The 15,232-nt window shown below is 33.2% G+C and overlaps 1 protein-coding gene across 1 annotated transcript; it reads left to right on the top strand.

The window, feature by feature from the left end:
• The first annotated feature begins 7,032 nt into the window (after positions 1 to 7,032).
• Positions 7,033 to 9,283, top strand: LOC106105861 (ommochrome-binding protein-like). Its single transcript, XM_013286318.1, has 2 exons — positions 7,033 to 7,118; positions 8,426 to 9,283. The coding sequence occupies exon 2, from the start codon at positions 8,426 to 8,428 to the stop codon at positions 9,281 to 9,283; it is 858 nt and encodes a 285-aa protein (XP_013141772.1). The 5' UTR covers positions 7,033 to 7,118.
• The last annotated feature ends 5,949 nt before the right edge of the window (positions 9,284 to 15,232 follow it).

Raw genomic sequence — 15,232 nt, 5'->3', positions numbered from 1 at the left:
TCTGCGAAATTTTTCCTGCTCGTTCCTTTTGCAACTAAATTATGTTAAACGAAAACAGAACGTGTACAAGTTTGCAAGATAGTAAATTAAATCATTCTTTAGGAATATCAAATAGGACCTTTTTAAAGAAATATTTAGGCTTTTATACCTATATTAGGGTAAACTAACCAATTATTGATAGCTAACCAATCTTTGTTGCTCTTGGATCTGATTCATTATAAGAAAATTATCAGGACAATTTCTTGAATGCGATTTACATATAAAATGTTAATATACGTATAGACATTTCGTTTTTAAAATTAAAATCAATAATGTCTGATTTCAAATATTATGTCAATTATTGGTGCATTTACCTCTATTTTTACAAAAAAAGTAAATAAACAACGAATCCTAATTGTCTGTAAGGTCCTAAGACACTCCAGGAAAAAAACAAAAAGAATTGAACACCCCATTCATAGAAACAAGAGAAGCGACTCTTGTAACATAGGGTCTATTACGAATGGCATGGCAGTTGTTGCATTTGCATAGGTTTGTTAGTATACTTTACGCCCGGTATGGCTGCACAAATCTAGCATAAATACTTTCGATGGCGTTACGAAATTGTTTTCACAAATATTCACAATTCTTCAGAAGAATAATAAAATAAATCATTTTATTGTTAATTAAAATTTCACTATCCTATCTTCATAAATAAATTTCTGCTACTATTAAAACTTATTAAGATATAATAAAGAAAATATTTTTTTAAAGCTGGCCACTTAAAACGTGGCGGTCACTGAATAAAAAAATAAAAAGGTGTGGCACGTGCAGTGAAGTGGACATACTAATTGGCACTAGCGTGGAACTAAGAGCCCAGCGTTCATAATAACCTACTTTTCTTTGTTTTTCTGGAATATTCAACTTCATAAGTAGTAACAAACAGTTACTATAAAAAAAAAAGAATTTATAAAATATAAATAACTTAAAAAATTCCACTGATCAAGGCTTTGATAGAACAACGCCATCTATTAGCTGTTTTTTAAAACAATGATTTTTAATATAAATTGTGATTGTACATAAATTACTTTCCTTTTTCCATAAATATGAATGTAAAAGCTTTCTCCTGGAAACTCGCTGTATATTATACTAGCTGTTCCCGTGCGGCTTCAACCGCATGAAATTTTGAAAATTTTATTTTATTGTTTACATTTGTCAAATTATCGATAGAAATGTTAAAATCACATGACATGACAAATCAATCATGACAAGGCAATCTTGCTTCCTTGATGTTGGCAGCAACTTATGGTCTCTTTTCCACATTAGGGTTTTTATGCAAAATACTTACCCATTAAGTTTAATGGCGTGAAAATATATAGCCTAAAGCGTAAGTGTAGGGTTTTTTATCAAAGTAATTGCTGACATCTTAGGCAACAAAGAATTGTGTGTTTACCCTTTATTATAATAGTATAGATAAATAAACTAGTTAATATTAACTAACAAGCAATAGTAAGTTTGAATGGATGGATATTTGTTGAAGTTTGTAGTCTAAACGGCTGAACGGATCTCGTTCAAATGCCGAGTAGAACCTAGTCTAGAAGAACACATAGGCTAGTATTTTTTTAACCACGAGACCGAAATCGCGTGCGAATACTAGTTTAACATAAAATATCTATTGAATTTTAGTGACATCTAGAACATTAATATGCATGTTGAAAATGTCACGAGCGTCGACACGTTGCATGCGGTCATAAACTTGTGAACAGAATTGTGCTGTGAAAAACAGAATATGTGCGTGATCGGACATTCGAAACTAACAGCTGAATTTCAGTACAATTAATTCTATTTTAATTTATATTGTATCGTGCGTGCAAGTTATGAACAATACTAAATCGTAAATATGTATGTTGAGTAAATGTTGACACAATACAGAATTTCTAAATGAAATTGTCTTAAAATTTAATATTTGAAAACAACGCCATCTATGTACGCAAAAAATGAAACGAGACAGTTAAATTATTTATTTCAAACTATTTAATCGTTTTCAATTATTGCGACAGTTGTGTTAGAGTTGAAAATAAATCGAAATGTCACACAGTTAACACAGGAACAGTTTGTAAAATGTTACCTTTTTAAACTTATTACATTGAAAGGAGCTTGAAAGCTTTGACACGTATGAAGTTGTCGAGCTTTTACAAGTTTCCTCTATTGATAAAGTGCCTTTTCCTTACGTGCTTTCTTTGCCGCTTCGCTTGAGAATGGTAGAAGCAATAGGAACAGAAATTACATAAAATAAATACTTTTTCTATATAAAAAATACTGTTTAAAAAACTGAATTTAAATGTTAATAAAAACACTATCCCTTATCAATTTTAACTAATAATATTAGTATATATACCTAATCTTTTTTTAATGACTCAAACCGCGTGGAATTAAAAAAAAAACGAAAGTAATCAGTTATGAGTTACAGACTATCCTCTACATCTGTGATATGTCATCTAAAACAGTTCATCAGTTTAGGCTACAAATTCTATAAAACATCCATCCATCCAAACTTAAACATTAGTAAAAAGTGAGATTAACTAGGCCTTATATTTGGTTATTACTGGACACCATTCTAATTTATTATGTCTAATGTTTTAATCGAGATTCTTGGATTATTCCAAACCGTCACCCCGCCCTGTCCCCACGTGGTAACAAAGTTTCATACATCCCACCTTTCAGTCCCACTATCATCAATAAGGTGACAGATGGAACTGTTAAGAAATAGAATAAGTTCCAACTGACCACAAGTCGCAAAAGGTAGGACCGATGAAACTTTTTATTCTTATCTGTCTCCGCGTGGGGACAGAGCGGGTGACGGTTGGGAATAATCCATAATCTTAATGTAGATTTCTCTGTTTAAGTAACTTCTAGGGTCTTACTATATTCATTGAACTTCTCTAAGTATTTGAGATAGTAACATTTTTTATCAAAATTTCTTCAGTACAAATGTTTATGTAAATTTAGTTTGGCAAACGGAAATGAAAAAGATGATTCAGTCTAAGTAAATTTCCGCAGTCCCCGCGCGTGACCTCACACTCATTTATTTTAAAACTTGTTCATTTTACATCTGTTATAGTTAAAATGTAATTTTCTTTACATTTTTGCATTACACAAACAACTCTCTTAATTATTCATGTTTTCATTGCTAAAAACCTGTACTATTTAACTTTGATTAACATGAACCAGTTCATCATCTTCCAATCCTACTTCCGTAGTGGCGCAGCAAGTTTTTGTCCTCCACATAACTATCATACATCAATTCAGTCATCACTCCTTTATCATGTCACCTTTCACGCAATCTCTTTCTATGTCTACCTCTACCGGTGTACACTTCCACACTTATAACGTTCTCCTTGTTACATATGATTAACTCCTTCTAATAACATGCCATCAAACTTTAACAGTACATGTTAATTTATAAAATTGAGACGTTAAATGCTAACTAAATATGAATAGAAAAATAAACGAGACAGAAGTGAGATCCATTAAAATTTTACAAACGCTTTAATTAAAACGATACGATAAGGATGCGTTAAAACAAAGCGAAATTAATTAAAGAATTCCTCGCCGGAAGGTGCTGCAGGAAATTCTAAAAGACTCCGCGATTTTCTCAACATACTGTAGCTCGCTTGGAATTTATAAATTCCGAAGCTAAGCTCTCGGTAATGGCATACATACTTGTAAGCCGAGCTACAGGGTGTTCTTTAAGGAAAATATACTACACCAAAAGAATGAAGATACTAGTAAAATAGAATATTTGACTTTAAATTTTGTAATACGAAGCCGACAGTAACGGACACGGAAGACAGGCGTGAAGTGGAAATATTTTTACACATCGTCAGATTGTGGTTGGGAAGCAAAATTCTTTTATAAGTGTGAAAAGGAAATGGGATTTGACGATGGAAATAATAAGAGAGGAATGTGAGTGTTTTATGCTTTATTAGATGTACATTCTTTTATACTTTGTTCAGTGGTAGAGTCTGCTTTAACTGCGCGAATGGGCATGCTCGTCCTTCACAATACCACGACCACACATGACAAGCGTCTAGTGGTAGCAATGCCTTTCGTTTGATAAATTTGCGAGTAGGTGGTCTAACTATAGTCCTCTTCTCCTTTCCACCCTTTCCGTACAAGGTAAGGGGACGTGGGTTTGTCAGGGGACGTATAGACGTAAATCATCTTTCTGTTCATTCTGTCTGTTGATTAAGAGTGGGCTCACATATTTGACTAAACTATCGATTGCCGATTGTTTTGCAGCCGATTGTTTAGTTGCACAACTAAAATTGAGTAGTGTACCTCCATATTCATAGAAATCAAAACGCAAGCTTTGAGATAGTTTAGTCAAAAGTATACGTGCTCTAAAGGTAGACAACGCCGCAAATGCATAACTAAACTATTTTGGCGATAAACGTCCGTTTTATTGTTTAAAAAACTTAAGCCTATGTCTAATTGTGTACTGTTATTATAGTGACGATATTGTGTACTACGATAGTTGATTTATGCCATCATACTCAATAGTACGACAGCGTTCAAAACAAGCATTACCAATTGTTACCGAAACGAGTAAACACATCCATTGTGCAACCATATTTATCGGACTATTTAGCAACAGTGATTGTGGGTTTTTTTAGCTCTAAGTACGCCAAAAAACGCAAGTAAGTAGTTCAAACATTGATTAAAATCATAAACCCCATAGAGATCACTAATGATGAGATTAGACCTTCCCTAATCAGATTTCCTGATAATATACATTAGCTGAATGTTCACATGTTTTTAAATATAACCGTTGCCTTAAAATATTGACCAATTCAGAGATCAATTAAACATAGCCTTGACAGGCTAGGCTTAGGCAACACAGTTAAATGTATAGAAATAAGTGATCTTTCATACAATGTTTTATCAGATCTGATGAGGGAAGGTCATAAAGCGCCAGTGGTAGAGAAATTGAGGAGCAAATTTAGCGTGGTTAAGATGTTATGCGACAAGACGATGGGGACATAAACCAGAAAGTGTTAAGAATGAATGCGGATATCTACAAAGGAAGAGGAAGGCCGACGAAAGTATGGATGGATTGTGTGAAAGAGGAGTGATTTCATTGCGATCCGTTCAGCAGTTTAGGCTTAACTTTCACATTTATAATATTAGTATGATTTATGAGTGTATAACGGTAGAGGTAGACCTAAAGATGGATTGATTGGTGATATGATCAAGAAGGGAATGGTGATAGATGATAGAGTTATTTGAAGAACGAAAACAGGGTGCATCGTCCCTAAGGGAGGATAAGGTATGATGACTGTAGTCATAATTATGTAGACGAAACTTTCTTATTTCAACGTCTATAGACGCCTAATTGAACTTGAGTACATTTCTTTTTATTTGATCAACAATAACATCTTGAAGTTTACGAGTGATAATGGAAGTTACGCTAATAAGATTCTCGACAATGGAGACGAGAAACTCTTGGATTGAGGACGAATAGGGTCTGTATAAATCATAGCAAAGTTATCGCTGTCTTAAGGGAATTGTTTGTCTTGTAATGTAGATTGACTTTTTCTAACACAATGTTCGTGAATGTGATGAATCGCGTTTTTTATACTTAAGCTAAGATGCGTCCGTCTTTATACGTATACCAAAGACATTATAATAATATATAGACGAGGCGTAGTGAATAAATTTTGTTCACCGGTACTTTCTCTAAACGGTACTATATTAGTTATCAGACTTCATGTTCTTATATTGCTATGTAATAAAAGATTTTACAAAATTATAATAAGCTCCATCTTTTATTATAAAAACTAAACAGTGTTACAAAACAAAACATAAATAATATTGGCAATTAATTTAAAATTAATATCTGATTTTAAGATTCTACCAATAGATGGCGTTGGTTATTATCATACTTCATACTTAATATTACAAATGTGAAAGTTTAGATGGATGGATGTTTGTTAGAGTTTGTAGCCTAAACTGCTGAATGGATCTTAATGAAATTTGGCATACATGTAGAGGATAGTCTGGAAGAACACATAGGCTACTTATTTTTGTATTTTTAAATTCCACGCGGACGGAGTCGCAGGCGAAAACTAGTATAAAAATATTTGAAGTGTACTTTCAAATGTCTCCTCTGTATATTTTAATCTCTGATGTACTGATAATAATGAAAACAATAGACAAACTAATCTAAATTAAATTTTCAGATTTCATCCCTTTGTTATCGATGACAGAATGTTTCTAATACTTTTACTATATGCTCCAACAACCGCTATAGAATCTAATAACAGTGACATTAAATGCGACGGTCTGATATTTCAAGATGTGTACTACGAAAGGGAAATACTCGTCAAGAATTTAGGTAGACCGTACAATTTAGTTTACCACAAATACACTGGCCGCTTATTCTTGAGTCATACGATACAAATTGGAAGTCAAATAGACTTTGGTATAAAATCATGTCATATAAATAGTAAACAATGTACTTCAATAACAGGCGTACCAGGAGGATATGCTATAGCGTATGACTCAGAGAACGATGACTTATACTTTGGAGGCCATGATGGTATTTATAAATACAAATTTATGTCGACCCAAGCGCAATTCTTTGCTGAAGATGGTAAATCAATTTGGGGGATTTTTATACGTAGAAATTTTTACTACATAGAATATCCATCACAGAAATTATTTGTATACAAAATAGATAGATTCGTCCAAGTATCGGAAGCTGTTGGTATTGAGATTTTAACGTTTTTCATATCAAGAAGTTTGGAAATATATTTCTCTAATAGAACAGCACTTTATAAAGTGGACAAGGCAAATGAATATCCAGTTATGTTGAACGATGGTTTGATTGTTAGACAGATAATTGAAGATAACTATGGGGACGTATATTTTTGTGCTTCTGATGGTATTTATATGGACGATAAACCGTTCCATAGAGTGAAACGTGTTGCCAAAATAAAGCAAGGTTTTGGTATGACGTTTGATGAACGAGAACGTGTAATTTATTCAGATGTCAGTAATATCTATAGATTGAATCCGAGCAACAATTCTATATACTGTTATGATAAATTGGTTTACTTGAAAGATGAAGAAATTTAAAGGTAAGATTTTGAATTGCTATGCAAAACACATTTTTGTACAATCAGCTACACATTTACAATGCTTTATAAACTTGACGCTACCGTTTTTAAAAATATTTGTGGATATATCTATCTGTATGCTTCCAACATTGAATATAATATTGATATCTATACATATTTAAACCTGAAGACTACAAGCTTTTTAAGTTTTGTAAATGTATTTACAATTTATGTAGCTGACTGTACAATCATTATTATAAAGGCAGTATTTGTCCCTTTTTATTTCCTTATTCGTCATAAAATCCATCCAATGTTATACTCTTAATGACTTTGTCTAAAGCCCGCTACACACGCTCAGTTTTAATTATAATTGAATCTAAACAGTCAGATCGTTCAGATAAATATAGATTTATAGGAAATCGGATTGTAACTGTCATGAAACTGAGCATGTGTAACTGGCTTTATTAATAAAAATAAATAACGATCTTTGGCATTCAATGAATAAGATTCTTTTATACTTACTTGATCTCACTTGTCAAAATACTTTGCTGTACCAATAATTATAAGATAAAATCGCATTCACATAATAGCAAGTTAAATTCAAAGTTAAATTCGTAATTGAAAACCAACCATAAGATGAATCAATACGCGTATTGAATGGAACAATCGATGAGAGTTTTTGGAACAATACAACGATAATATTTGAGAATAATTGTCAAAATTTGTTATGAGACTAAAGAGTAATTTATCAATATTATAATTAATAACAATTATACGCATTTGGTGGTTTGTGTTCGAGTGATCGAAACATGTGTTGAAAATTGAAATTCGTAAAAAAAATAAGTTATGATACAAAAGTTTTTGTAAAACTAAATAATAGGTATGTATTTGTGATTCCGGAAATTGTAGGTTTTTCATTTCCTTTTTTTTTTCAATTCAATTGTAGTTTTAATTTATCGTACAACTCTCTCATATATTTGAAATTATCAGTTTTAATTTTCTGTTTCGGTTAAATTTCTTTTTGACCAGTACATTTTCTGATTTGTAACCTATAATGTTAACGGTTTAGACCACAATAAACCACATAAAGAGCGCGCACACTTTTGACTAAACTGTTTAGTTCGCTTTGATTCCTATGAACTTATATGGAGGTGCACACTACTCGATTTTAGTTGTATTAAACAGTTGAATGGGCTGCGAAACAATCGACAATCGCACAAAAGTTGTGCGATTGTCGATTGTTTAGTCTAAGGTGTGCGCCCTCTCTAATTCTCCCTCGAATACATTTTAAATTAAAAATTTCTAACATCCATAAAATTCCTTCACAGATGATGACTTTTAAAATATATATCATACTGAACATACTCGTTTGCATAAAAGGCGCACCAAATAAAACTTGCAACAGTATAAAAATTCAGGATCGATGGTACGAGAAGGAGATCCTCTGGGCCAATTTGGGTCGACCTTTTAACCTCTACGCTCATAAAACATCAAACAAAGTATTCTTCAGTTACACTGTACCAGAAACATATTCAGACGTTGATTTCCAACTAGCGTATATCGATTTAGAGACCAGAGAGTTTCAAAATATAGCTGGAATTAGAGGCGGCTGTTCCGTAGCGATAGACCAAGGTAACGATGAAATATATCTCGGTGGAAGCGACGGTATTTATAAATACAACATGATGACTAAATTAGCTGATTTCTATAAAGAATCTGGTAAAAATATCTGGGCTCTGTTCTTTAGAAGGAATCTCTTTTACATCAGTTATCCTGATCAGAGATTACATATAGAAGTCGATGGAAAATTCGCTGTGGTTAAGGAATTTGAAAACTTCGAAGTGGACCATTTCCATGTAACTGTGGACCATGAGAATATTTACTTCGCTAATAAGACTGGCTTTTATAATTATGATAATGATAGACTTAGAGTTAACGTTATCAATGATGTGATGACTGTCAGACAGATATCCGAAGATAACGATGGTGATTTATACGTTTGCACTAATTTAGGTGTTTTTATAGATTTAAAGAATGAAGGATTTAAAAAAGTACTAGATTTCAAAAACATCTACAGTTTGACATTCGATAAAGATAATAATGTTATAGTTTCTGATGAGAAGAGAATAATTAAATTAAAGCATACCACAACTGGTTGTCCAGATAATGTAAGCACACACTGGTGAAAAACTTTAATTTTTATGTTTTTTATAGTTATGTTTTAAATGCAATAAATTGTTATAAATTATATTCAATACTTTTTATTCATGAACCTTAGAGAAAGATTGTATTAACAGTGGTAAAGCCCGCTTTAACATCTTCGCATAATTGGGTATAATACCACGACCATACAGAAAACAGGCGTGAAGTGGAAGCAATTCCGCGTTTCGTCTGATGGGTGTGGTGCCGGAGGCCTAATTTTAGTTCCCTACTCTTTCCACTCTTTTCTTAAGAGGGAAGGATGGGCAGGAAAAGTGGATTTGACGGTGGAGGAGACTCATAGGAAAGGGAAATGGTCTCTTTATGTGCGTCTTCTCCTCCGTCAATTAAGGATTGGCAACTTATCTGCAACGCGGATATTTATGGGCAGCGATCACTTTCTATTTTGGTGGATTCAGGTGGCCGCTTGCTCGTTTGCCACCTTATATTATAAAAAAAGCAGAATTAAAAGTAGAACACATTTTTCTACACTATTCTAGAACGAATTTAACAGAATAATCGTATAATTATATAAAAGGTAGTTCATTTAAATGAGATTATCGTAAAATTCGTAATTTCAGCAATCGAAAATACACCGAAATTTCACTCAAACAAGTTGGTCGATTGGCAAATTGAATTTTCGTCGACGCCGCAACGTATTACAGTGTTTTAACAAATTCTGTCGATCGGAATAAGAGCCCACCGCAGCGGTAGCGAGCAAACCAAATACGATGACGGTTTAAGCGTCCAACATGTAGACACATAAATATACCGGTTTACGTGGCAAGAATTGATTAAAAGCAGATAATTGTTTTGATAGATAAACAAAGGAAGCATAAAAGTTATTATTATTATATTATTATAAAGAAATGGCCAGTACGTTACATCCATTTCATTGAATGATCTACGGCTGTTAGTCAATCCAATTTTTTAAAACATAAAATTCTTTAACTTTATGTTTTAAAAAATTTAAAAATCGAAGTAAACGAACGGTTTGTAGAATTCAAATCCTTGGGTGGTTCATAAACACGGTAACGATCTTCCATTGTGGGGGTGCGTTTGAAGATTATGAAATAATATTAGCTCCAAACTCAATCGCGTAACATTAAAAACACCATCATTAGTTTACCACTATCTTAATTGATAACTTCACAAGACACTCTAATCAAATTGAAAACATTTACCAATTGATTTTATAATAACAAAACGACTTATTTCACCATTCAAAGACAGCTGTCATCTGTCATTCTATCGTCGTCTTGACATCTATTGCACGATACACATTCAGCCAGTACTCAAAATTATTAGTTGCCAGTTACTCTAATCGTTCCAAAAAGTATCAATAATGACGCCTTTAACTTATAGTTTGAAATCTATCTTCGACAATATGTTCTAATAATATTATACAATTAAATAAAAGAAAGAGACAGTATATATCTTTTTTTTTTTGAATGAACTGATTTCTTTCTTTCTTCTTTTTATATCTTTTCCGTCCTACCAGATAACTGGTGTTACGATTTAATCTGTATTTTGACTAACACTATTAAGAGTGAAAATTTGTTTTTTTTCGTTTTTTTTATATATTTGATTCACACATACCACTGGACCGAATTCAAAAATTCTTTCGCCATTAGAAAGGTAGTTTATCTGTGAGTAACATAAGCTGTATTATGTATGATTTTTTTAATTTCAAAGGCGAAGTCACGTGCCTCATCTAGTCTAAAATGTATTACTTGTTTTAGTGAAACTTTTCTTAGTAAAAAAATATCAATAGAAAACCCAACAAAAAGTGTAGATACAAAAAGGTAACATATTGTAATATATTGGTATGGTATCGTTATTTGCGAGGCAACGTGCCGCCGCGTAACGAAGATAAAAAACTGAACTAAACGGAAAACAAATATCTAGTATACGCAGTTTTTTTCGGTAAAACATTTGCTCAACAGAATATTGTTCCTTTTTTCAAACCAAACTAAAATACTAAACATCTTCCACCTATCGAATATACTAGAAATTCTAACTGCGATTTTATTATCTGCCGAATACTGTCATTTAAATCTACCTATCATCTTAGGGTATGTAGCCTTATAATCATCATCAACTTGCCCTTATCCCTTATGGAGGGTCAACAGAGTATGTGCTGCATACATCTCTATCAACCGTCATATCTAAATCCACTCCTTTCTTAAGCATATCCTCTTTCACACAATCCATCCACACTTTCTTCGGTCTTCCTCTTCCTATGTAGCCCTATAATATGCTACATTAATTATCAAATAGCAAGCAAAATAAGAGCGTCGGTGGCTCAGTGGTTTAAGCACGTGACTTGTAATCTACAGGTCTTGGGTTCGAATCCCGCCATGTACCAATGTGATTTTCGATTATTCGATTATTCGAATTTTCATATGTACATAATTTACCCGACGTTCTTACGGTGAAGGAAAACATCGTGATGCCTGCACATATCGGCGAAGAAATTCAAAGATATGTGTGAAGTCAACCAACTCGCAATGGGTCAGCGTGGTTGACTATGGCCTAGTTACCTCTTATTAGGGTAGGTTCCGAGCCCCTCGGTGGGGACCTATACTGAGCTGGTGATGTATGTAAGCAAAATAAGAGCGGGTGCACATATTGACTAAACTATCGCATCATTGATGTGCGATTGTCGATTGTTTCACAGCCCATTCAACTGTTTAGTCGCACAACTAAAAATCGAGTAGTGTGCGCTCATAGGAATCAAAGCGAGACTAAACAATTGTGCGATAAATAAAAAAACAATAGGATATTTCAAGGTTAAACAGTCAATTCACCCAAACATATCGCACTAAAGTCTGTTATATGGCTGCTTTGTAGATAATATAACGCTCTTAACTGCCAGTATACGATATAAACATGATAAAAAGCGGCATTGAGATATATTAGACTATAAAGGACTGTGGAGAAAACATGTGCTGGAATATAAAAGGTTCCCTGATTAGGTTTCTAAAACACTGAACGCGGAATTAAGGCGAACAAAATTTTTGTATAAAAACATAGATTTCATATTTACGAGTAAACATTTATAAGTGGTTTTGGATTCGATTCTTACTTTCTTTGATAAGACATAAAGAACGCTAGTTATGACTGCTTACACCGGTAGAGGTAGACGTAGAAAGAGATGGATGAATTCTGTGACATCAAGAAGGGAGTGATGACTGAGATGACGTATGAGTTAAGTGGAGGAGTGGAGTGTGTACATAAGTGGGAAAAGGACAGAACGATGTTGATGATTAAAATGGACGGAAACGGTTTCACTCAAACAAAATGTTAGTCATAAAAATAACCTTGTTCCATTCACTGTAGAGACAATCGGGACAATGTTTATTGTGAGAACGATTTACGGAGTTTGATTCGGTCTTTAAGTTTTTTTGGAGCATACTGTTGTATTTTTGCTATATTATTTTTGATAATGGTTTGTACAGGATGTTTAAATAAAGTAACCTTTTGTTCTGATTCTTTACACACAATTGTCATTTGTTTATCTAACTTTTTTGCATTACAATTAAATATTTCTAGATCGGACGCCCACCTCTAATTAAACTGTTTACGCACGACTGTTTACGCTTTGATTCCTATGAGTTTATGGAGGTGCGCACACTACTCGATTTTTAGATGTGCTGAACAGTTGAATTGGCTGCGAAACAATCGACAATCGCACAACAGTAGGCCGATAGTTTAGTTAGAAGTGTACGCCTTCTCTTAATCTAAAATGTCCTATTATTTTGAGGCATTATTTCATATGTTACCATCTCATTTTCTTATAATTTATTTTAATTCCACTGTCTAGTTTTCTTGCAGGAATAAAATATTTGTGGTCGTAGCCATCTTAATGCTGTTGTTTTACGTTGTAATTTCTAGGTTTCAAAATAACAGACGTGCTGTCTACATAAATCAAGTCAGATGACATAACTCATATGAGCAAGACATTACAATACATAAATCGTATCTTTCGGCAAAACTAAACATCTTGCCAACACGGCGTTGCGTGCTCTCTGTAGATTTATGTTGCCTCTATCTTACTAGCTTTTACACGTGACATCGTTCTCACTGAAAATTAGTAATCAGCCTAAGTGTTCTTTCAGATTATGCTCTACATCTGCGACTAATTTCATTGAGATCTGTTAGTTAGTTTTGAAGATATTTAGTTACAAATTTTCACTTTTCTAAAATAAGTAGTTATTGTAAATATAATTACAAGATATTTATACAACTAGCTGTTGCCCGCGACTACGTCCATGCAATATTAAAATAAAAAAGTAGCCCGTCTATGTCAGCTATCCTTCAGGGAAAGTCCGGTCGAAGAGACCCAGCCGTTTCAGAGAATACCCGGAACAAACGCGGCCTGCGTTCAGATAGACAGACAAAAAAAAATTAAATGCGACTTTCGTTATCACCAACGCAAATACATCATCTTCCCAAAATCTGGTATTTTTCTTTTGATATTACAAACAGACACGCCAATTTTATTATATGTATAGATTTTCATAACCTCTTAATAAATAAAGGAGCAAAACGTTAGCGCGATATGGACATATAAGCGGAGAGGTGATCACATAAACAAGAAAGCAATGAGAATTTATGTAGATAACGAAAGACAGGGAAAGACCAAAGAAAATACGATCATATTCTTAAGAAGGGAGTGAATAAGACTGCTAGAGTACACGGTAATACATACTTTGCTGATAATAGGAAGGGTAAAGGGCTGGATGATCACAAGACAAGTTGCAGGCTAGATATTAAAGAAGCTAACTTATCACAGAAGCACTAATAAGAAGGTGAAACAAAAGACAACTACAAGAACTTTGATACCAAGACTTTATCGTGAGTTAATCTTACAACTAACACATCCTGTAGTAATCTTACAAAACGGATAATAATACTACTCCATACTATTTGCATAGGACGAACGATTTACGAAATCGATTCTACATATTAACATAACAAAGCAATTTCGATTCTAAATCCAATAGCATTAAGTGCTAAATCAACTAAACTACCATCCCAAACGTTAGTAAATACCTCTTATAAACCTTTTAGATCTAAAAGGGTCCTATTCTGATATCAGAATAGGAGCCCATCACTAAAACGTCACCCTATTTAAAATTCCACACTGCACTCAGAAACGCTCTTTTATATTTCAGTTGGCGACATATTTAATAGGGTAGACATACAAACACTCTGTTAGTACAAACTAAATTATACTCGACGTGAATGATATGCAAATTTCACGTAATATCCGCCTCGTCCTTTCCATTCGGACGTACAGCGCACAGAATATGTTCGAGTTGACGAAGATGTAAAGTAAATAGAAGAGACACATTTTACATTTATGTTTATGAACACAATGTTAATTGCATCATTGAATAAAAGCAATTCCTTTTGTACGTGTACTTTTATTATTGGACATCTGTCGGTGAAAAATTAACTTAAAAATTATTCTTTTCAGTTTTCTGTATAAAACTATCTTTTTACGCGACTTTGTGTGCGTGAAATTAAAAAAAAAATTAAGAAATGAAAAAATATAGCCTATGTTACTCACAGATAAATTACCTGTCTAACGGTGAAAGGATTTTTAAAATCGGCACAGTAGTTTTTGAGCGTACTCACTACAATCAAAAAACAAAATAATATAGATAAGGCGTCTCAACTGTTAAGTTTAAAAATGTTTCTACGACAAATCAAAAAAATTATCTGACTTCTGCACGACTGTAGAATACATTTTATGTCATTTATAACAATATGCAAAGCTAGAATGGTTATGGTGTAAGATTGTTGGTTTTGAGTTTTTTGTTTCGACTATATGTCACTTCCAGATACACGATATTCTTGTAAAAACGCGTCAATTGAAGGGCTCTCAAAAAATCCAACGATGAATACTAATGTGGAACTATCAGTAG

Source organism: Papilio polytes, unplaced genomic scaffold (genome assembly GCF_000836215.1).
Source record: "Papilio polytes unplaced genomic scaffold, Ppol_1.0 DF822622.1, whole genome shotgun sequence".
NCBI lineage: Eukaryota > Metazoa > Arthropoda > Insecta > Lepidoptera > Papilionidae > Papilio > Papilio polytes.
The sequence above is the reverse complement of the archived record's forward strand: the minus strand, read 5'-3'. Positions and strand labels throughout refer to the sequence as shown.